The sequence below is a fragment of the Myotis myotis genome, unplaced genomic scaffold (assembly GCF_014108235.1).
Source record: "Myotis myotis isolate mMyoMyo1 unplaced genomic scaffold, mMyoMyo1.p scaffold_m19_p_5, whole genome shotgun sequence".
In the NCBI taxonomy this organism is placed as follows: Eukaryota; Metazoa; Chordata; class Mammalia; order Chiroptera; family Vespertilionidae; genus Myotis; species Myotis myotis.
In genome coordinates, this window is record NW_023416357.1 from 72,494,085 (window position 1) to 72,518,407 (window position 24,323).

Genomic DNA, 24,323 nt, shown 5'->3' on the forward strand with positions numbered 1-24,323 from the left:
GTTCTGGGTGTGTGGAGGAGGCAACCAATCTATGTGTTTCTCTCACATCGGTCTTTCTCTCTGTCTTTCCCTCCCTCACATTTCCTAAAAAAATACCCTCAGGTGAGGATTAACCAAAAACAAAACAAAACAAAACAAAACAAAACAAAACAAAAAAACAGGAAAGCTATTTAGATCATCTATTTTACCTTTCATTTGGGACAAAATCACTAAAGTATAATCCAAAATTTGAGTGTTTGATGTCATTCATATGATTGCTTTATAGGTCCAGTCTATTATATAATTAAATCTAGTTTTTAAAATGTATTTATGTAGCAGGCTTTTCTGGGCTTCTTTGTGTACTCAGCATAATGATATGCTGATACTTGATAAATATTTTCCTTTACAACAGTAAGACATCATTTAGGTTACGGTCACTAAAAATTACACTAACCCTACAATTTATTTCTTTATTTCCTGACACATGATTCATTTAAGAAATCTGGACTGAGTCCAATAGCCAGCCCTCTGCTGCTTAGCCTGAGAGCTCTGCTTTAATTAAGTTTTTGGGGTTTTTTTAGCCAATAAAGAAATCTCCTTTGATTTTCAGATAGTGGTGTTATAAAGATGAATAAGAGGTTATCACTTCCCTAAAGAAACGTTAAGTGCAGGCAGTTGGATACTGATTAGAAGTTGCTTAGCAAAGCCCTTTCACACACATGGATTCAATTGATGAATATTTGTAACTTGTGGGGTTGTGGGTGTATGTTTGATTCCTAAATAAATCTAATGGCTTAATATAGAGACATGTTTTTCTCTAGAACTAGATTGTGACCCTGTGCATGTGACATGTTTTACAAATGTATGTCATTGATCACCAGGGAGACATGATACTGTAGCAAGCTCATGGTAAAACCCAGTATTCCTGAAAAACCTAATCAAAATCGGTGCTTATACCATGGGCTTTTTTGCGTCTCGTTGTCAGGACAAGGAAATTATCAGGGTGGGAGTATCAAAACAGATTGTGGGCATTGATTAATTCTGCAAAGGCCAAAAATGTAAATGTGCATTTGTCAAGGGTTCAGGTTTAGTACTCTTTCCTCTACCAGATTCAGGTCATCTTCTGTCTTTTCCCCATAGCTGCTTCCAAGTATAAAGTTTAGACATTTTCCTTCTGACATGCGCAGTAATACTCTGGATGCTTGAAACACAGATTAATGAATTACTTCAAACATTTCCCAGATAATTTTCAAACCCTTTCCCACTTTGGGTTTAGCCTCGTCTGAGACTGTGTGTGAAGCACATGAGGGGAATGAAGGAAGGAGTTGTTCAGCTTGTCCTTGGCAGAAAAGTCCTGTTGCTGAATAAGATCACAAGTTTTGGCTGGAGTGGCTTGGTAATAGCTTTTTCCACTGTGCAAAGCCAGGCAATCTCTGCCAAACAGCAGAACAGAATCTATACTGTCAAAATGGAAAAGAAAAAAAAAAAAAAGTGGCGGCAATTACGAAGCTGGAGGATTCTGGCAGCACACTTAGAATCTGGCATTTTCACTTTGCTGTGAGGAGAAAAGTATGGCCACCAACTAGAGCAGCGTGGTGGGCTGCTGTGCTGCCTGGAGACTATATGACACTGAGACCAAGGACAATGTATAGGTGCTGGGTTCAGAATTCTTCATTGTAGGTCCAGTGAGAATCTCTATCAGTAAAGGCTTTGACATGCATTGTTACTGCATTGCTCTTCAATTTAATAACAGGAACGATAGCAAACACTTAAGTGCTTTAAAGAGTGTTAAATCTTTCCCATGTATTAGCTCATTCGCACTTTAGCCCTATGAAGTTAGTATGATTTTATTAACCTCCCTTTCAGAGATGGCAAAAGGGAGGCGATAGAGAAGTAAATATCTTGTGTCACATAGCCAGCACTTCTGCTCTTTTCTCGTTGTCTTGGCATGAAGAATAATATAGCAATGTTAACAGAAAAATCTATGTTCCTTTTCTTAAATCCTTACAACTCTTTTGTAATGGCTTTTTGGGCAAATATTTTTTTGGGGAGGAAAGAACAGAGGTATGTATATTTCACCAGAAGTATTAATATAGATAGCATACTTTTTACCATTCCTTTGCTTTTCCATTCTAACAGTATAACTTTACGAATCTCAGATTTTTGCCAATATCGCTAAGAGTATTTAATGTAGATCTAATGTGAAATGTGGTTGGTTAATTTGATTGCTCACCTTATTTTTGACTGTTCACTTTGTTAAGTGTTTGAACCATAAAATTGTTCAAACAATTAAATAGTGCCTGCATAATGCTATTCATTGGAACATTTTTAAAATCCTGGTTTTGCATTCAGACTTTACAATTCATTATTAATGAAAATGTTTCCTATAATGCGCATGTCTGTAATAAAAGCGTGGGCAGGGATTCTTGGTGTTTTATTTCCCAAAACTAGAAGGGCTCTTGGCACGTAATTGGTGCTTAGTGAGTATTTGATGAATGAGCATTCATTATGACTGGATGCATAATGAAATTAAACACCTTGAGCTTATTTATATGTACAATTTTGCTTTTCCTCTACTAAATAATCAAGGTTATTGTTGATGAAGAAAATTAGTAACAGCATGGGGAGCAATGGGAGCAGAGGAAATTGTGCCCTTCCTCAGCCCCTGCCCGGGCTGGTTCTTGTGGAGCTCCTTGAGGAAGGCTTCTTTCTCATTCATCGCGGTATTCTTAGTACTGACAAAGCATAGTGATATAACCATGAGCGAATGGTTGTGCAAACTAAATGACTTAAGCTCCTGTCTTTTTATTAATACCTAGTTTAAACAAATCTCAGTCACTGCAGAGTTTGGGGAATATGTTACTAAAGGCTTAAGGCAAGAGCGAGGGATTACACATTTGGGGAGCAACCATCTATCATTTCTGAACTGGATGCAGCAACCTCAAGGACCTTGGGCTCTGTACTTCAACCTCCCAAGTCAGAGGCTCTGTACTCGCTGCCCTGTGGCTCTTAGAGTTCTGACAGTATCACTACCAAGAGATCACTTAGGCCCTGCTATAAGCAATTCTGCCTCTCAGATAGGATAGTCTTTGGTTCACAAGACCTAGGGCATGTTTCTCTGAGGTTGGCTCAGCCCATTAGCACCTCATACAATAAGCTTAGTTTCCTGAGGCCAGGCATCCCTTTAAATATTTGAAGATAGCTCTCATTTCAAGAGGCTATTCTGCACTACCACTTTACTGAGGGTATTTCTATCCACTTCTGTGACATGGTTGACCGCTCCTCCCTTCCGGACTATTGTCCCTAAAGCTGGTATGCTCATTTGTCTGTTAATGATCACTGGGCAGCAATACTGAAACAGTATTGATTAATGAGTAAGTGTTAATGTCAGGAAAATTTCCAGTGATTTGCTTTAGCAATCTTTTCTCAGAAAGAACAGTTTCTCAGTGAAATTCTTGAAAACTTGATTTATTGACTGATCTGTACCACAGTTCTTTTCACTAACAGTATGTAGTCCTTCACATGCATGCCCCCACGTACATGGTTCATATATTAACTCCTCTTCTGTTCGTGTGTACATCTCCATCAGCATAGCCTATTCCTTCGTACTGACTGATGTCCCACCCCCATTCATAAGCTCCTGTATCTGTTTAGTTCAGTGTGTTTTGGAAAATCTAAAGTAAATACAGTATTTTTAAAAGTTCTCTAATTTTTTTAACAGAAGCTCCATAACCTTCTCCCACCTCCCCACATGATGAAACAGGGAAACAGTGCCACAGGCAGACAGTGACAACAGGACACCCGGAAATGCCCAAGGTCAGCCCCATCTTAATGTGATGTTTGCAGGAATGTGGACAACACATACCAGCATTTCTAAGAAACATGGAAGTCCAGTATATGATTTGTTATTCAAAACACATACACAGTTTTCCATTAACAGTTAGATATCTTTGAGTTTTAAAGTTATTAAATAATGACCACGAATAACATGATTAACAGTCACACTATATAAATTGTGATCACCATATAACTTGTCATATTTTCAGTCTGTCTTTTTCATAGAGGAAAATATGTATAATAACATTATGAAATTCAGCAATGTTTTCTTTGTTTCTAAGACTCAAAAAATATTTTAAAGAACATATATATGGTGTTTTTTCAAATGGCAGGATTTGACTTCCAAGGTGCCAGTATCAATTAATTCATGAATATACACGCCTTCTATGAATAAAACTAGTTTACATTTTGATAATTTCTCTTTTTTATATTGACTCTATAGGAAACTAATAAATTTGGCCATTAAAAAACCAATAAAAATACATAAAAGATATGTTTGTTTAGAGTTAAATATTGAGTTAATGATCAATTTTTCCTAAATACTGCTTTGTGGTACATAGAACTCATTCATAATTCAGGATATTCTTGGCTACAACCTATGTGACCATAAGAAGGATCATCACCTTTAACAGCTGGGAATTCCTAGTGAAGTGAAAACATGTACAGTCAAGGTCAACAGTGTTCTTTTGTTGCAATTTTCTATTTCCCACCATGAAAGGCTGCCAATATGGGTTCACTGGTCCCAGTATTTTTCCATATATGAAAGAACGTGGCTTTGTTTCTCATTAAGCCCAAGTGCTTCTGGAGCTGTAATTTAATTTCAGCGCTTCTATAGATATAGGACTCTAGATATTATTTGTTTTAGACATGGATACTACATTTTCCACATCTAGATAAAATCTGAACAATACCATGATAAGTCAACTATTTCATCTGAAGAGTGAATTTATTATATCTAAAAAATTATGTCTGCATACTGTCAAATATTGGGGATATAGTGACATGTTTACAAGTGCTATTTTTCTTTATTCAGAGTTATCCTTATGTCCTGCATTTGGAAATATTCTGTTTGAAATGAATTCCTCTAAATGGTATTATTCTTTGTAGTTGAGAGACTGTTGAATAAACTTTCAATAGTAGCATACAGTGAATTCAATAATGTAATTAAGTAAACTATTTCCAGTGAAGGGATTGTAGCAATCATACTGGTTTTTAATGGTTTGTTAGGAGCTGTGAATTAAGTCTTCATTTTAATACGACCTAAGTATAATACAAGAGGAGAATCTTATTTGGAATTTAGCTACATTTATCTTCTTTTTATTTATTTATTTATTGTCTAAAGTTTTACATATGTCTTCTTTTTCCCCCGCTTGACCGTCCCTCCTCCCCAGCCGCTCCCACCCCGAGCAAGCCCCCACCGCCCAGTGTCTGTGTCCATTGGTTATGCTAATATGCACGCATACAAGTCCTTTGGTTGCTCTCTAACCCCACCTTCCCGGCCATTTGTCTCTAAATCTATTCTGATTATCAAATTATGTTGATCATTATATCCCACATATGAGTGAAATCATGTGACATTTATCTTTCTCCAACTGGCTCATTTCGCTTAGCATAATGCTCACCAGTTCCATCCATGCTTCTTAATAAAATTCTACTTTAACGGTAAGTAAAATAGAAGCCATAGAGCATTATGTAAATGGAAAAAATCACTGAGAGGAAAGTAAGGGTAAGTTGTCGACTAAATCAGCATCAAGAGGTTAAAAAAATCTCTATATCAATAAGCAAAACCCATGAAGAAATACATAGAATTATTTTCTAAATTTTCCTTTCTTTTGATATTGTGTGACTTGACCATGAAGCTATGATGTATCCAATATAAATTATGTGGTGAAGATCATGTAAGACCAGAAATTAAGATTTCTCAGATTCAAATTCTAGCTCTAGTATGAACTTGCTTGTTATTATTTTGCAAGTCACCTATTCGATCTGAGTTCCTAAGACCTTTAGCTGACTTAATTCCATAGAACGCAGGACCTAGTTTCCATGTATTCTGTTTGGTATGACTTTTACAGGAAAGGCAGAGCACTGTAGCTCAGCATTTCCCCTGGAAAAAATCTTGATAGACTACAACCAGACAGTGTCTTTCCTCCAGTGAAGTATTCTGCACCCTTCAGATTTCTGGTCTACTCATCAGACACTGATTGAAACTCTCCAACTCATTTATAATTTTTCTAGAAAAAAATTTAGGTCTGATATTTAACTGTTTCAACTGAGTTTGGTTGATTTAAAAAGGTGAATTCACTGTTTAAATAGTAATTAAGTTACTAGTAAAAATAGTATTACATTTTCAATGTCTTTTTACAGTTATTTATAGGGGCTATAAATTTTGTTAAAATATATGAAGTTTTTGCTACATGGAGCAAAAGAGAAAATCCAACATTTAATATTGCTATTGAGTTTAACCATATCGCTAGTTCCTGAGGATAGAAAAATTCATAGGGCAGTTGAATAGCAGTTTTCATTCAAAATGGTTTGTTATTATACTAGCATAATAATGAAAATTACAGATCGAAATGAAAAGGAGATAGGAACATTTGGAGGACTTAAGAATCTCAGCAACAGGAACATTTCTCCTAAATGTCCAATTTAGAATATAATAAAGCAGTCTTTTGATGTTTTTATCATTTTCGTCAAACTGAAAAAGAACAATTTGAACCAGTCTAGTAGATTACTTCATTCATTCACTCAACACCTGTTGACCATGCACTTTGTACTGTCAGTCTGCTAGAAATAAGGAATATAAAGATTAATATGTTCAACATCTAGCAGAAGATGAAGAAAATAAATAAGACTAGCTAGTTGGAGGTAAATCACACAGGATGCAAAATAATAAATTTAGTTTATTAAATCAGGATGAATAGTGACATAGAGAGAAGCTAAAATTAATGTGGCTCAGAAACTGACATAAGTATTGATTAATAGCCATCGGAATTTCTGAAGAAGGAATATACAACAAGTTGGAAAGCCATGGCAAAATCTGCTTTAGTTAGTGAAATAAAATGAAAAATATGAGAAATATATATCAGAACTTTGAAAGATTGTATAATTCCATAATAAAACAGTGACTGAAATTTATCTCAAATGTATTTGTCATAAAGCATAACCTTGGATATGATAACAGGGAAAGCTTATGGAGCATAGTGACAGCAAGGCCAGAGGATGCAAGGGTGAAACAGGAAGATCAGCTTCATTCACGGTTATGTTGCAATTCTCCACAGATGTGTGCAGTGATTGATAACCTGCAGGAAGGTGTGCTTATGAGATGGTCTTTCTTGATTTTGTTGTTCAGCCAAAACACTGTACAAATTGTTTTAGAGAATTATTGTTTACATCCAACCGTAATCAGCTAGCAAGTAGTTTTATGATATACAGATGGTCCTCGGGCTACGTCGGACTCGATGTACGTTGTTTCGTGATTACATCTCCATCTCCCATTTATTTATTAAAAAAAAAATTCCGTCATTTCAATGTATGTACATATGTGCTTTATGTTTTTTATTATTTATTTACCACAAGTAAAGGTCAGGAATTATCTTTCTTTTAATTTTTTTTTACTGTTTCACTTCATTACTGCTGTGTATGTGCTCCATGTGAGTGACCTAGGTGCTTATGTAGGTGGGTTCCGACTTATGTAGGAACAGGTCTGGTCTCCCACGTAACCTGAGGACTGCCTTAGTAAGTCAATGAACAGACTGTACTAGTAATGCTGTAGCTGGGAAATGCCAGAGAGCACTACGTTTTGGTTATTGTTGTGAGAATGTTATCTGTCAAGGTGCATAGAACAGCTAAATTTTTATTTTCCCTCTACCTCACTGGCCACTCCTCCTTAGTGTTTTGTGTTAAATCCTCTTGATTCCTCAACCTATAAATGTTGCAGGGCCCACATACTCAGAGTGAGCACTCTCTCTCTCAATCTCTCTCTCTCTCTCTCTCTCTCTCTCTCTCTCTCTCTCTCTCTCTTTTTCCCCCATTCCTGCCCATTCCCTTACCCCCTCACGTCCTCCACTTTCTCTGCCCCATCCCCCATTCGTGCTGATCTTATCTAGTCCCATTACTTAATATACCATGAATATGTGAGTTCCTCCCAAAATTTATCTCTCCCTGAACCCATTCATTGTCTCCATTGGATGTGTAATAAGCATTTCAAACTAATTATGTCAAAATTAAGAATATATGCCCAGGCCCACAACTCTCTCTTGTTTAGTTTCTTCAATGTCACTACATCATCTAACCAGTTTCATGGGCCAACTCTTGGTATCATTCTTGCTTCCTCCCTTTTACTCATCCCTCATGTCTAATCCTTCAGAAATTTTTGTCAAACCTGCCTCCAGAAGGTATCCTGAATCCCTTTTTTTTGAGGGGCGGGGGGCGACTTGACTGCACCTGCTTTAGCTAGCTCATCGTTTCATTGACTGCGCTTACACAAATTCCTGACCAGATGCTGCTTCCTCCCTTGCCCCCCTGTAGTCCATTTCACTCAGAGCAGCAAAAGTAGAATTTTTTGAAATATAAAAGAACCAGCGTCATCAAACATGAAAAACTTTTATGACTCCTCATTGCCCCTAGAGCTCCTTCAGTTTCCTTACCTTGGCTAGCTATCTTCTGATCAATCTGCTGTAAATTCTTCTAACCCTAGAACTTATCTCCTATCAGTCTTGGGCCCTGCTTCGCATTCTACTTCTGGGCCTTTGCACTTAGTATGCATAGGGCTGGATCCTTCTATTATTAAGTTTCAGTTCATATGCTACCTTTTTGGAAGTGCTTTGGCTCACACCTAGTCTGAGATTTAGTTGTTCACATGTGTCTCTCTCACTCCCACTCACACACTTCATCTCTTGGCATACCACTGTCTCTCGGGAATTACCTGTAGTTTTCTTCAGGGTACTTACCACTCTGTGATACCTTGTTTATGTGTTTGCTTTCTTACTTCTTGAATGTGTTTCCTCCATGTCAAGTACAAGTTCCTTAAGGGTATGGGCCTCATCTCTCCTTTTCAATACCACGCCCTCAACATCTAGAAAAGTAACAGCACAGTAAGTATCTATAGAGTGAAGGCAAAAGACTCCAGATCAATTTGTCCTTCTTTTTCCATCTTCAGATACTCTGAGGAGGTTACCAAAGGATAAAGAAGCTATAGAGATCTGAAGAAAGGTCTTACTCATTGCTTTGATATTGTTTTCTGAGAACAGAGCATGAAAAGTGTACATTTTTTAGAAGTTGAAATTCCATATGTTAGCAACTGTTTGCAGGCTTTAAATCTAGTGTCTTTTTGCATTGTTTCCTTTTTTGCTCTTTAAAAGGCTATATGTCAAAATAGAATTTGATTTGCAGAACCTTAATGCTAGCACTTCGAAAAGTATGCAGCAGGGAGAAAACAATACAAAAATGTGCACTGTTCACTTACAAACACAACACATTTTATATCTCGGGATTAGGGATTAATGTATGAATAATTCTTCCATGGAAAAATGAAGGGTAATATGAAATAGTGCTTTGACTGCATATATATCTTATTATTTTCAGCTGTTTACAGAATATACCACCATTTGAAAATGTGCTATCACTGGGGTTGTTCTAGGATAGAGAAGAAGAAAAAAGTTCCAATCATCACACTTCTTTGTAAAGAGAAAAACAGACATATATTATTTGACAGGTTTTATAAGTGCAGATGTATCAAGAGTTAACATAAACAAACTATGGTGAATAAATCATATCTACCATTCCTAGATTTTTCTTGGTAGTTTTAATAATTATCTACTTCCTAGTTTATTCCTGAGGGTTCTGCATGTGCGCGTGCTATGATTCCCTGGCACATGCTGGGCAGTGGTGTGATAATTGGAATATGGATTCTGGATTTAGAATGCCTGAATTTGAAGCTTAGCTTTAAACCCCTTATTAAGTGGGGTACCCTGTGCACATTATTCTTCTTTTGCAAAATGACAGTTAACAATAAATACTTGCCTTTAGGGGTTATTTTGAGCATTGAATGAGATAATCCTTGTAGAATTCTTAACATCTGGAGCAAAATGCCTAGTAATGTTAGTGAATGTTACTTTAATCTTATCTTTACACTTACCCATGTGATTATACTTTATTAACTGTCCTCTTTCCCTTGCCAGGCCTCAGAGATTGTATTAAAAGAAGTTTTCATCAGAAGATTAAGACATAACTGCATTAATTTGTTAAGGATTAGGTAGACCTCTAGAGCAGTATTTTCCAATACAGGTAAATAGTTGTTATATAGGGGAAAAGCCAATTCTGATTCTGCTGGGTGTATTTCTTCTTCAACAGAAACATTTTTTTAAATATTTTGAGAAAAACTACATAAAAATTTAGTCAGATGACTATACATCAGGACTTTTCAGAGCCTTTAAAACATTAATGTAGAACTACATTTAATTTATCTGTAGGTTTTAAATCTTAAAAGTGTATACCTAAATGTTTTTGTAATTCAAAGGTTTCAAAATGTTAATATGCACCATGGTCTTTCAGGAAGAACATGAATTGTGCAATACTTTTCACAACTGGGATTTTTATTCTCCACAGAGGGTCTACATTCTCAGTTCACAGGTACTGAAAGAATGATTGTTAAGGAAGGGAATGTTCTTGTGGTCAGGTAGGGACTCTTTCTGATGGTCAGATTAGGACATATGAAGAACCTTATCATAAACTTGAAAAGCTTGCCTTGTTTAATATTAAATTTATAAAAATTGGATAAGGACATTTAAGATGAAAATGAAAGTAGGGTATAATTCTACCTCATTTCACTCATTTTGAAAGAAGCTTATTCTTGTGGTTTAAGGTTAATCAAGTAGTACAATTAAAGAAAATTAATCTGTATGCAGAACAAAACTGATCACGCTTCTACTTTTCTTGCCTGGGAATATGTTCTACTTCTATTAGATGTTTCTTCTAGTAAAAGAGGTTGCAAAGCATAAAGGAGCAAACTAAACACTGGAGCCAGGTTGCCTGGTTTGGAAATCTGCTCTGTACTACTAGCTGTGTGACACTGGCCAAATTACTCAACCTCTCTGTGCCTCAGTTATCTCATCTGAAATTGGAGGTAATAAATAAATACTAGTTGATAGGATTGTTATGAAGATTAAATGAGTTGCTACTTTTGGATAAGAACTATTCCTGGCATATAATATACAGTGTATATTTGGTAAATAAGTAAATTAAGCGTGAGAAGCTATTTCATTGCCTTCTGTATTTATTTGCTATTACTTTTCTCCTGTCATGTGGCTAGTCTCAGGTTCAGCGGACGCAATAACAAAAAGAATGAGTGTTCATTGGTTGATAGAAACCTAATTCTGCTACTTGTCTCTGGATGCAGTGATGCTCCATCTTGAAACAAAGGCTTACTAAAGATTCTTTCTCAGCCAGTGACTGTGGGATAAATGACCAGACAAGAAAATTGGTATTTCTGCCCTCCATATAAAGCCATTTGGTGTTTGTGCTTGATTGTGTATTGTATTAAGCAAGAGTAAGAGGTACATCTCTTAGTGGGAAAACAGACTCAGAAATCTTCTAAACTCTCCATTTTAATAGCACCACTAAACTCTTAAAAATTATTTCCACAGTGATTTGATGTACTGTTGTAATTATAATAGTTAACATCTAATGAACACTGGGATATGTGGTTTGCATCATGTAACCCTCACTCAAAGTGCATAAAGGATTGTCATTACCCCCAATCTATAGTGAAGAAAACCAAGGAAATTAGTGACTTGCCTAACTTAGAATTGGTTCTGGTTACTGGTAAACTGGTTTACAAACCCAAGGAACCCAACGTTAGCATCTGTGCTCTTAACAATTCTACTTCCTGTCTCTCTTCACCAAGGTACCTTAGAATAATAATAAGGGAGCACCTGGAAAGTCTAAAGTTATGGCTTGTGTATCTCAGTACCCATTTCCCCAAGCCTAAGCACTGAAGACATGCATATACATATACACATACTTATACACATACATATAATACATATGCATATTGGTACTGTAGACATTCTAATCTATAATGAAGTATATACACATAATACTTTCATATTAGTCAGAAAATAGAGACAATCCAAATATCCATCAAATAATAATTAGATAAACAAAATGTGAAATATCTATGTAATAAAATATTATTCAGCAATAACAAGTAACCAACTACTGACACATACTACAACATGCATGAACCTCAAACATATTATGCTAAGTAGAAAAAGCCACATATAAAAGATCATAGGATGTATCACTCCACTTATATGAAATGTCCTTTAAAAGCAAATATACAGATTTAAAAAGTGGATTATTGGTGACCTGGAACTAGGGGTTGTAATAGGGATTGACTGCAAATGAGCATGAAAGGTATTTTTTTGTGGTGATGGAAATGTCCCAAACCTGGATTTTGGCAACAGTTGCACAAATCTGTAAATTTACTAAAAATCATTTACTTAAACAGAATTGGGCACTTAAATGGGCAAATTTCATCATATGCAAATTTACCTCAATAAATCTGTTAAAAAGCAAACAAACTGGATCATGGCCCAGAGATTAAGTATCCTGGACCATCATTTAGGATAAAGATAAAGCAGGCTGAAAATCAAATTCAAAAGTGTATAATCCATATTAAATTTTTCTGCCCTCTCTTCATAATTTGAATAAAAGATAAAAGTCACTTTTATACCTAGCATGAAAAATAAATTGGCAATAAAATAGGGAGTTTTTATTTATGTACAATTTTGTACTGATATAATTTCACTTTGATATGATAAGCTGAACATCTGACTTTGGAAAGGCATTTATTTTCTGCACTTCATTTAAAGTTTGTCTCTAGATGGAGATGTTTAAATGGAAGTTGTATCATGGTATTAGACTTGTATATAGACGAATATCTGCAAAGTGTAGCAGAAACTCACTAAATGTACCCTGGATATGTAATTAATATACCCCTTTATAATCAACTAGAGGCCCGGTGCATGAAATTTGTGCATGGGGGGGGAGGGTCCCCTCAGCCCAGCCTGCACCCTCTCCAATCCAGGACCCCTCGGGGGATGTCCGACTGCCAGTTTAGGCCCGATCCCATATCCCTCTCACAATGCGGGACCACTGGCTCCTAACTACTCACCTGCCTGTCCGATCACCCCTAACTGCCCCTCTTGCCAACCTGGTCACCCCCACCTGCCCTCCCTGCCGACCTAGTCACCCCCAGCAGCCACCCCTGCCCCCCGCCAGCCTGGTCACTGCTCACTGCCCCCCCCCCCACTGCCACTCTGTCACCCCTAAGTGCCCCCCCTTGCTGGCCTGCTCACCCCGTGTAGCCTGCTGCTCAGTCGTTTGGTCAGCCCTCAGTAACCCCTCTGCTGGCCTGGTTGCCCCATGCAGCCTGCTGCTCAGTCGTTTGGTCAGCCCTCACTACCCCCCCCTGCGAGCCTGGTCACCCCAAGCAGCCTGTTCAGTCATCCATTCGGTTGTTTCGGTTGCGGCGATCTCTTAGGCTTTTATATATAGAGATAACCCAACTTCATTATGTTCTGTTATTTCATTTTCCCTTATTTCTACTTTGGGTGATATGTAGGGAATTCATTTGTCACTTCCTCCATTTCACAGATAAAGTAACATAGGCATACAAAGATTAGGCCAACATCATGTAGCTTTTAAGTGGCTGAGGTGAGCTTAATATTTCTCAGTTTTCCTGAATACTAGTCATAGATAACCCATAAACCATTCTAATACTCTGTACTCATTGAAATAATAGATAATTAATAAGTGCTGACTGATTAAGTCTGTAGAGGCTTGATAGATATAATAGCTTGGTTCATAAGCAGTTGTATTATCTTAAGATTCTCTTAACATCATATACTAAGTTGGAACTGTATGCAGTACGGGTTTAAAATGTGACTTGGTACTGATGCACTGTAGTAGTAGTCTTTGTTGTCCATTATCAAGCCTCTTACATTGGATAGATGGAGAAAATTATGATTCCATATACACCGTACCTATCCTATCTAATAAAAGAGAAAATGGTAATTGGCGTACAACCGCTACCCTTCCCATTGGCTAATCGGGGCAATATGCAAATTAACTGCCAGCCAAGATGGCGGCCGGCAGCCAGGCAGCTTGAAACTAACATGAGGCTTGCTTGCTTCAGTGACTGAGGACTCCAACGTTCACCGCCTGCCGCTGCAGGCCTCTGAGCTGCAACTCTAAGCAACTATGTAACAAATACAGAAGCTAAACAAAACCCCAGAAACCTGCTTATTCCGCCCAGGATTGCAACATTGTAAGCAAAGGCCAGAAACCTACTTTTAGCAGCGGAGGCCTAAGAGCTGGAGCCAAGCCTCAGAGCTAAAGCTGGCCCAGAATAAAAAAAAAAAAAAAAAAGAATAAAAGGAGCAGTTGGGAGCTTCAGTCAGCCTGAAAACAGCCCTCAGCCCCTCACCCAGACTGGCCAGGCACCCCAGTGGGGACCCCCACCCTGAAGGGTGTGTGACCAGCTGCAAACAGCCATCATCCCCTCACCCAGGCTGTCCAGGCACCCACCCTGATCCAGGACACCCTTCAGGGCAAACCAGCCACACCCACCCGTGCACTAGGCCTCTACCCTATATAGTAAAAGGGTAATATGCCTCCCAGCACCAGGATCAGCGGAGCCGAGATGCCTCCCGGCACTGGGATCAGTGTGACAGGGGGCAGCACCCAAACCCCCTGATCGCCCTGTGGCTCTGTGTGTGACATGGGGCGGGGCCACAACCTTCCTATCCACCCTGCTCTGTTCCTGACAGGGGAAGGTGCCCCAACCCCCTGATCAGCCCTGCTCTGTGCCTGATAGGAGGGAGCCCCCCAACCCCCTGATCGCCCTGCGGCTCTGTGTGTGACAGGGTGCGGCGCCCCAACCCCCTGATCGGCCCTGCTCTGTGTGTGACAGGGTGCGGAGCCCCAACCCCCCCCCCCCATGGGCCCTGCTCTGTGTGTGATGGGGTAGAGCCATAACCTCCCCATTGGCCCTGCCCTGAGTGTGAGAGTGGCGGCGCCCCAACCCCCTGATCGGCCCTGCTCTGTGGGTGATAGAGGATGGCGCCCCAACCCCCTGATCAGCCCTGCTCTGTGCGTGACAAGGGGCAGCGCCCCAACACCCTGTTTGGCCCTGCTCTGTGCGTGACAGGGTACAGAGCCCCAACCCCCCGATGGGCCCTGCTCTGTGAGTGACGGGGTGACGCAGCAACCTCTCCATCGACCCTGCTTTGAGTGTGACAGGGGGTGGTGCCCCAACCCCCCAATCGGCCCTGCTCTGAGCCCGACCAGGGGCTGCACCTAGGGATTGGGCCTGCCCTCTGCCACCCGGGAGCAGGCCTAAGCCAGCAGGTCATTATCTCCCGAGGGGTCCCAGACTGTGAGAGGGCACAGGCCGGGCTGAGGGACCCCCCTTTCCCCCCGAGTGCACAAGTTTTTGTGCACTGGGCCTCTAGTTTAAAAATAATGTTCCTGAATGCATCATTTTTCATTTCTGGCCTCCCAGCTTTGTAAAAAAAAAAAAAAAAAAAAAATTAGGGGAGTATAATAGGCTATTTAACTGTTTGCTGGCTTGCCATACAGAGATACACGGCTGCTTTCACAAAAGAGGGAATTGGCTCCGATGTACCTCCAAGTTATTCTTCAGGAATATTCTGAATGGCACATTTCCTGATGCCTTGAAGCCTTAGATCTCAGTCCATTTCTTATGGACTCAACAACTTACTGTTAACGCCAGATTTGTCAAAAGCTCACAAACCCATTCCCTCCCTTTTTTAGTACCTTTCTTAAAGAAATAAAAGAACCATTTGTGTGTTTTCCTGTTTGTTTTGTTTGAAACAATATCTCTTGACCTATTCTTAGTACAGTTACATTGCTAAATTGTATTTCTTTTCTGTTGTCCTGGTTCAGCTGTGTATAGTTCTTCTTTTAACAGCAACATGGATCCTATAATCATTTCTTCAACTGTTCTGTTATCCTGTGGGTTTATGTTCTTTATTCATGAAGATGGATTGTTCCCTGGAAGGCTGAGCATCAAGCCTGGAAGTGTTGTTTTTTATGTGCAGTCGCCCTGTTTTCACTTCATGGTGTGTTTTCTTTTTTCCATTCAGAAACGATGCGCTGACAGCAAGGGAACAAAGATGGGTATCTTTTTCAGAAAGCAGTGTGCATGGGAACTATGTAAACATTTTTCTGGTTACATTTATTTTGTTTCTAAGACAGTCGTTTTTTTGGATATAAGTGAGACTGAGTGGGGTAGACTTAATGTAAAGCACATGTATTGGCCAGTTTGCAGACACTTGTTAGAGCTCTCCACACATATGTTGCATAATGGATTCTGTTTCTGTTACGTGTTTTTGGCAGAGCCCACCACTGTGCTTTTTAAAGTCTAGGAAACATGTAAGTTTATTGGAACTCTTTCTCCCCCTAGGCTGTAAAGGGGAGAGGATTTAAAATGTGGGCAAGAGAGATTAGATTTCTCTAGGATAAAGCAGATTTTATCTTTTTTTGTATGAAATTTCATCCCATCCAACAGTAAGCATCTTAAAGTCAAGAACCTCTGATTTTCATTGTTGAATTCCCTCAACTTGTTTGAAATACATGCTTTTTCCTTCTTTTGTTTTTTATGGAGACTACATTCAATTTTTAACATGCATGCTTGGTTGCTGCAAGTGCATATATCTAAAATGCAAATTTAACATGCATAAAAGTATTTCTAGATGTCTCTTGACCAATAAGAGGATCTTAGAATGTTTTAATTCTTCTCACTGCCTTACTGTTGAATATTTTAGACTTGCCTTGGTTTATATGCCTAAAGTAGTCACTGTTATACTTATTGTTTTATACTAGCAATGCATGTTTAGATTTACTGCTATACTTCCCAGTTTATTTGCTCACCATTGCTTCACACTCCTTTCTGACTCAGTTTACATATTCCTAAAGTACATCCTTTATTTATTTAGCTACAGACAGGCAGTAGAAGTCTCTTTGATTTTGATTTGAAAAACATTTATCCTTCATTTTAGATAATGACTTACTGGACATAGTATTTCAGGCAAACAGTTACTTCCACTCATCCTTTTAATAACATCAACCCATTGTCTTCTAGTTTCCACTGTAGCAATTGAGAAGTCGGAAATCAGCTGTCTGCCTAACTCTCAATCTTTCTCATTTAATCTGTCTTTTCTCTCTGTTTGCTTTCAAGGTCTTCTATATGCTTTGGTCATTGGCCATTTCATTATGATGATCCCAAAAGTGAACTTTTTAAAATCACTCTCACATCTTATTTTTTTCCCTTTTATAAGAGGATTCAAGTTTTCCCATCAATTCTGACAAATTCTTAGCCATTCTTTCTTTTATTAACCTATTGCTATTTTCCTTAATTTCATTCTCTTTCTCTGACCCTTTCCACTGAGAACTTTTATTATATGTTGTTCCTTCTTATTCTATAATTTATATATCTTAACCACTTTTTAATATTTCAAAATCTTTCTATTACTCTGCTCTATTTCCTCATCAGTTTTCTAGTTCACTATTTTCCTCCTTAACTGTGTCTAATCTGATGTTTAACCTGATTATAAGTTTACTTGCATTTATACACAGTATCTTACTCTATTTTTTTAATGTATGCCATTAGTCACTTTAAAAATACTTATGTCACAGTTTAATCTATTTTTATTATCTTAAGTGCTTGGGTTTTTATTTGTATTGTTTATTCTTCATGCTAAGTCTCAATCATAGTGAGCTATTTCCTTATATATTTTGTCACTTTTCAATTCTAAGTTCATCTAAATCTTTAAAATCTCTTAAGACCAAACTTGCCTCTACTTTTGCCAGATAGTATCACTAGCTCATTGCTAGACAGGCCTTTATGATTCCTATTCCTGGGGTTGCCACAATGTTCAGATTCTATAAATTTTAATTCCAAACTCAGGCAAAGTTTTCAAAAAGTTCCTGGGGGGGAAAGAATTTTATTTTTCCTGCATCCACAGTACAGAAAAACGCCTGTGTCTTATAATATAGACATTTCTTACTTACCCCTTCACAGAGCATACAGCTCTTCCAGGATTCTGATGGATGCAAGTGAGTGTCAAATCCCAAACAATTACCTTCCTCCCCAGCACTAAGTTTGCTTTGCACCATCTCATGGGCTTACATTTCTGTGTCTAGTACCTGGACAGTCCCTTTCCTGTTTTATCAAATCTAAAAATACATTTTAGAGAAGTTTCATGCTTTCTACTCTGTCTAGTCTGGTATACTATATTGTGAGAAACAGAAGTCTCCCATATTCCTTAGTTGCTTAGCTATATTTTCTATAAACATTCAGGACTTATACACAGATAAACTGATTTTTAATGTTAGGAGTTGACTCTTATCATAAAGAAGCCAGTGACAATAGAATAAGCTGATAGTAAATATTTATTTAAGACATTAAAGTTCAGAAGGAATTTACTGGACTCAAAATAGAGGCAACCTCATCTTTATAGATCACCACAGTGAAATAAGAGCTGATATTTTAAAGTTGATTCTGGAGCATACCAAGAGCCTGGGTTACTAGGATATATGCACATACATAAGATGGACCTGAAGTACTCATTTTCTACTGAGCATGAGAAGAAATAGATCGGAAGGGAAGTAATTTACATTTGAGTATTGCTTTTCTCATAATTTTTTTCTTAGTAGATGAATCTACTTCCTCTGTCTTTATGTCTTCCCTGTTTTTCTGCTTTCAGTTCACTCTCTCCCACACACTTTTTAAAAAGACCTCCCTTAAAGAGAACTTTGATTTGACAGGACTGTTGTGGGTTTGCTCTTAAAATGCATGCAAAGTGACACATAAAGGTAAAGAAATATTGATACTGTAATAACATGCCACCCTCCTTCTTAGTTATTTTAGTTAGTTTCATTAATTCCTGAATTCCTCCTTCAGTGGTGGCAGGAGTCATACTAACCTTTTAAAAATACATATAGAAATGGCACCAAAGACATGTTATTTCACCAAAATCAGTGATGAAGTTATAATATGGCGACACTTTAAAGCAACTGTATCTAAAAGCTAAGCAGTTATTTTGATAATACTTAAGGATAATTCATGGCACATACAGGCTAGAAGCATTTCAGTCATTGTCATCTATGATTTAATAACACAGTAAAGTAGGCACACTTCTGAGATCTTCCATTTATTTATTCATTGAATTCTAACAAGTCTATGAAATTCTGTGATAATCCTATTGAAGGCAAGGCACTCTGAAAGGTCCTGGTCCTTCTCAAAGTTATGTAGGTAGGAGATAACGAAGCTGAGATTTACAAACAGGTTATCTGCAGTCGGGTTTCACAGTTTAGCTCTGAAATGCTTCTCTACACTGTCTTACTTCACACATGCACGTATACACACACATGCAGCCTATTATGTGCTAATTACCTTTAAAATATCTCTACCTCTATATGTCTACATAGTTCTTTATTTATCTGGTTAGGAAGAAAAGGGACAAACATTTTATTATTCTGTTTATAAATCCTGACCTCAAAATAAAATTATCCAATTAGTGACAAATACTCCAATCCCAATGAAATATGTTATTTTAGAGGAATTGAGACACATCTTTCATAGAATTGAAGCCAAGATTTTATCTATGCAGTAAACTTTAAGGAATTCTGAAATCACTTTTGTTATGGAAAAGCAACAGATTTTATTTCAAACTTCAGTATCTAGTGAAGTAACTCAGCATCTGTGCCTTACACAAACTCAGAACAAGCAAATGAATGATATTTATCATCAGCAAGTCACTTTTTTGTGTGTACTTAGCCATTTGACACATAATGTTTATCTATTGACCAACTAGAGGCCCAGCACATGAAATTCATGCAAGGGTATGGTCCCTAGGCCTGACCTGCAATCAGGGCCATCTTCCCTGGCTGCCCACAGCCAGCCCCGCCTCCTGCCATCACCACCCCCCAGTTCCCCATTTGCCATCAGGCAATTGGAGCCTGCCGGCTTGGGGGAGAAACCAAGAGGTCGGCCATTCCCACCTGCTTGCTGGCCCTACCCCTGCTGCGGGTCACCCTCTGTGTGTGGGGCAACCAGCGGGGCAGGGGCCTTGGCCTGGCACCGCCCATGTACCCTGCCACCCACCCCCAGTTCCGCATTTTCCATTGGGCAGTGGGAGCCTACTGGCTGGGGAAAGGGACTGAAAGATGGTCAGTGCACCTCATAGTGACTGGCCACGTGTTTGTTCTGGTTGTTCCACCATTAGGGTCAATTTGCATATTACCCTTTTATTATATAGGATATTGGATAATTATTATTTTTGATCCACTTAATCTATTTTTATCATTTTAATATTATTTTAGTCTGTTATTATTGTTTTTTAACTCAAATTTTATAAACAAATAAACGTTAGTTATAATAAATTTTATAGCAAGAAGATTATAAAAATGAAATTAAAGTGCTAATGAATCAGAAGAACATTTTGCTTCCTTTTGTAATATATCAGTATATATATTACATTCTGTTTTCTTCTGTAGTTTGACTGATTAAGCTCAGTGAAAAATCCTATAGAATTGCTTTCTATATGTTCAAAATCCAAAGACCCAAAATGATAGTAGCTTTCCTGATTCTCCTACTTCTTCACCTTAAAATATCTTTACTGTTATTTAAAATCAACATTACTGACTTCAAATCAGTGACATATAAATATTACAAGGATTTTTGCATTAATGACATTAATGCAAACCTATTTGGCACCATATGGAAAGAGAAACACAACACAGGCACACATAAAGGTTTTGTGAAGGCAGTCATTCTAGAGCTGCATAATAGCTTGGTAATTCACCAACAGCAGTTTAGAAGACAGTAGAATATTAGAAAAGACTGTGCTTTATTTATGCACTAACTAACTATGTACACATGGAGAGAGAGCTGGAATTACATTTAGAATGGTTGCATGTGTCTGTGAATGGAGCACAAGGATGTGGGCCAAATGTAGAACATGAATTTTATTGCTGTTTTCTTCAGAGGACAGCATTTGGCCAGCCCTTTCATCCTTATTGAAAAGTAGTCATATAGTTCTGTCAACTGACCTCACTGCTCTCAAAACAAAGAAACAAGACAAAGAAGAACAAAGCCCAGCTCTTCTCCTCTGGCCCTCTGAGCCTCACCCGCACTACCACTGTTGGGCTTTAACCTTAAGGTTGGGCTTGCGTGTAGGTTGGGCAGTTTTCACTTTGCCATTCTGGAAATGGGCAGTCTATGAATTGGCTGTCAGTTACTTGGCTGACTTCCTGCAGGAACTAGAAGCAGTGAGCGAGAGAAATATCCATTGCCTACAATTTAAAATAAAGGGGCCATTGTAAGACGAATGCCCTGTCAACCAGAGGAACAGAGTAGAGGTAGAGATGGGGGAGGAGGAAAGACGTATTATCAAACAAGTAAACAAAGACAGATGGTGAGGATGAGGAACTAAACCAAATATTCACCTAGTGGAGAATTATGCTGATGCTGAATAGATTCTGACCTGTCTTCTATATGCAAAAATATTTATATATCCTCCTCACTCCATTCAACCATCAAATGTTTACTGAGAACTATGTGCCACGTAGTGTGTATCAGCTGGAGGCTCAGCCATTGTACCCAAGACTTACAATACCTGGTCTGTTGGAGCTAACCGATGAATGACTGCAACAAACAAAAGCCATAGTTATAATGCAGTTAGATAAGTGACAGCAGGAATATGTGAGTACTATATAGTTTCTAAAAAATGCATGGGGAAGGGAAGAAAATGTTTTTTTCTTGCTCTTTTCTTTAACAATTTCTCCAGACTTTCTACACTAAAAAGAGAACCCTATTTTCAGGGAATATTTTCATAGTTTCACACTGTCCTTTATCCCACCTGAAATGAGGAATAATCCTCAAGCAGCGTTCCTACAGAGAACACGATGTATGACAATAGAGAGGAAATCTAACACCATCCAGGCTTATAGACATCTATTCATCTGCTCTTGACCATGTAGGAACACCTGGGTTTTTCTTCTGTTCTTGTTGACTTTCATTCCTTCAAATGAAAACAGCAAATATAAGTAAATGTCCCTGTTGTCTCTGAAAAATGTGCCAGGGACAAATCATCCATATGCAGCTTCACTCTCCATCACTAAACGAAGGAGAGCATTAACTTGAATCCATAGGCATTTTCAATCCTGAGCTCAAGGCTAACATCCTTCTTAAATTAATTATATTTATCTGGTTGTCCCAGAACCTCAAACCCAGTATGTTAAATGATGAGTACATCTGTTCTCTACTGTTCTTGGCTCCATCCTTCAACTCCATCCCTCTTTAGGTATCCCTTATACCGCCCACAGCTGTACTCCAACCAGAAATGCTAATACCTTCCTTATCCTTTCTTTCCGCCTCACCTTTCACATCTAATCAGTCACCAGTTCCTGTTTGTTCTACCTTTCAAAACCTCTCTACTATTTATCCCTTCCTTTGTTCTTTAGTCCCTGCAGGTTGCTGTCATTTCTCACCTGGACAGTTGGAACAGCATCCTTGCTGTTCAGTCTCAGCCCCATCAGCCACCAAATCATCCTTTTGATCTGCAAATCTGACCCTGTCATTTCCCTGTTAAAAATTCTTCAACAGTGGCCTGTTTCCCGTAACACTGTTCTTCACACATGTGGGTTGTTGTTGTTTTTTTTTGTCAACAGACTCTTCTTTCAATTACTAGTATATTTATGTACTATCTCAGTTACATGGAGTTGATTAGATGTGAAGTTCAGTGAGTGGGATGGGACCTAGAGAGCCCTGATCTCGGCTCTTCCCAGTATGCCTTGCTAAGTGACCTAAGGGACCGCAGTGTATCTGCAGAGCAGAGCATGCAGCTTGAAAATCATCAATCCATAGAAAAAATTATAAGCTCCCTTGGGTTACTTACAAACCCTTAATTATCTACCTGTCCAGACTCATTTCCCATACTGTGCATCTTTACATGTAATTCTGCAATCACATTGAATTGTGGCTACTTCACAGACATGCTGAGCTCTAATATGACTCTGTCCCTAAACACTGGTCCCTCTGTCTAGATTGTGACCCTCTGACAAGAACTCCAAGAAACTGACTAGTCATCATCTGCTCAGTGAGTGTCATCTGTTCTTTGTCACACTCCCACATCTCACCTCTAGGCACACTAAAACTTCCCTTTCTACGTGTTCCCACTGCATTTTACCTTCACCTCTGTAGCATATTGCATTGTGTCTCTTGCTTTACATCTGTTTCTCTAAAATATTGAGTTCAGTAACTAGGCTTTCATTGTTGATTTCTCAAGACCTAGCGTAGTCTTTCAGCCTCTAGTGGGTCATTAGTAAATATTTCTGACATGAACAAATACTGTAACTTGCTTCTTGAGTTATTATAACTAGAGTTAAATTAATTTCAAAAATAAACATACTATTAAAGTAGAGCTATGTTCCTTCATTTTTAAAACAGAATTAGAATTCAGATATAAGCTTGTTGATAATAAAGTGGTTGAACGCAATAAGAAATATATAGGTAAAAACTTACATTGTCATTTTAAAACCAATTAGGATTCATACATTATATATGAAACTTCCTCTTTCGGCTTCTTTAGCTTATTAGTAGTAAATTTAAGGCATTTGAAGAGAGTCTGCCCGGTCTCCAATTGGTCCATACTTTCTCTTCTCTATGTGATTGTACTGTGAACACAAGTCATTTAGACTTAATGGTGTTGGAAGATTAAAACATGGTTAAAAAAAGATTCTTTGTTTTGGTCAAAATACTATAAATATTTAATAAAGTGAGTCATAAAGTATACCTTTAGTGATTACTCTTTTATAACATTAAAATTTATTTTAAATATTTTTATTGAGAACTCGATGAATATTACAGAATATGTCCCCAAAGTGTAAAATGGACCAATTACCCCTTACCTCTCAGAAGAGCCCTACCTCTTTCCCAGATAGGGCTTCCGAAAACCTGTATGAAGTGGTGATGGGTGCGGCGATAGCCTTGGAGCTAAATCACTTCAGCTGAGGCCCTAGAAATCCTTGGTTAGAACTCAGAGACCTGGGTTTCAGACTTGGACATTCTATTACTAGCTACGTGAGTACTCGTGCCAGTTACCTAACTTCTCTCATCTTCAATTTCTATTTTGTGGGAATAGGAATGATAATAACTTCCTCATAATTAAGACTCATTGAAATAATGTACTTAGTTCAAGTCCAGACACAGGGTAAGCATTCAATAAATGCTGGCTATTGTTTTTATTTGACTCCAATATATGAAATATCAATACCCTGGAAAGTGCTGATATTTATAGCAGGGCTGATGAGGGAAAAAGTCGAAAGGAAATACCTAAGTATGCTAAGAACAAGAAGTTTGGAAAATGTCAAACATATTGTAATGAATGATGTTTAATTTTGTCCACATTTGTAATAAG

The 24,323-nt window shown here is 38.1% G+C and overlaps 1 protein-coding gene across 4 annotated transcripts in view; it reads left to right on the plus strand.

The window, feature by feature from the left end:
* Positions 1–24,323, plus strand: part of PRR16 (proline rich 16) — a 233,090-nt gene that overhangs the window by 98,401 nt on the left and 110,366 nt on the right. The window contains exon 2 of one of the 4 annotated variants that reach the window (XM_036310355.1): positions 3,701–3,795. The exons of the other annotated variants lie outside the window; for them this stretch is intronic. Coding sequence (XP_036166248.1) covers positions 3,787–3,795 — 9 coding nt within the window. The 5' untranslated portion in view covers positions 3,701–3,786. The remainder of the gene's footprint in view (positions 1–3,700; positions 3,796–24,323) is intronic. 4 annotated transcript variants of the gene reach the window in all.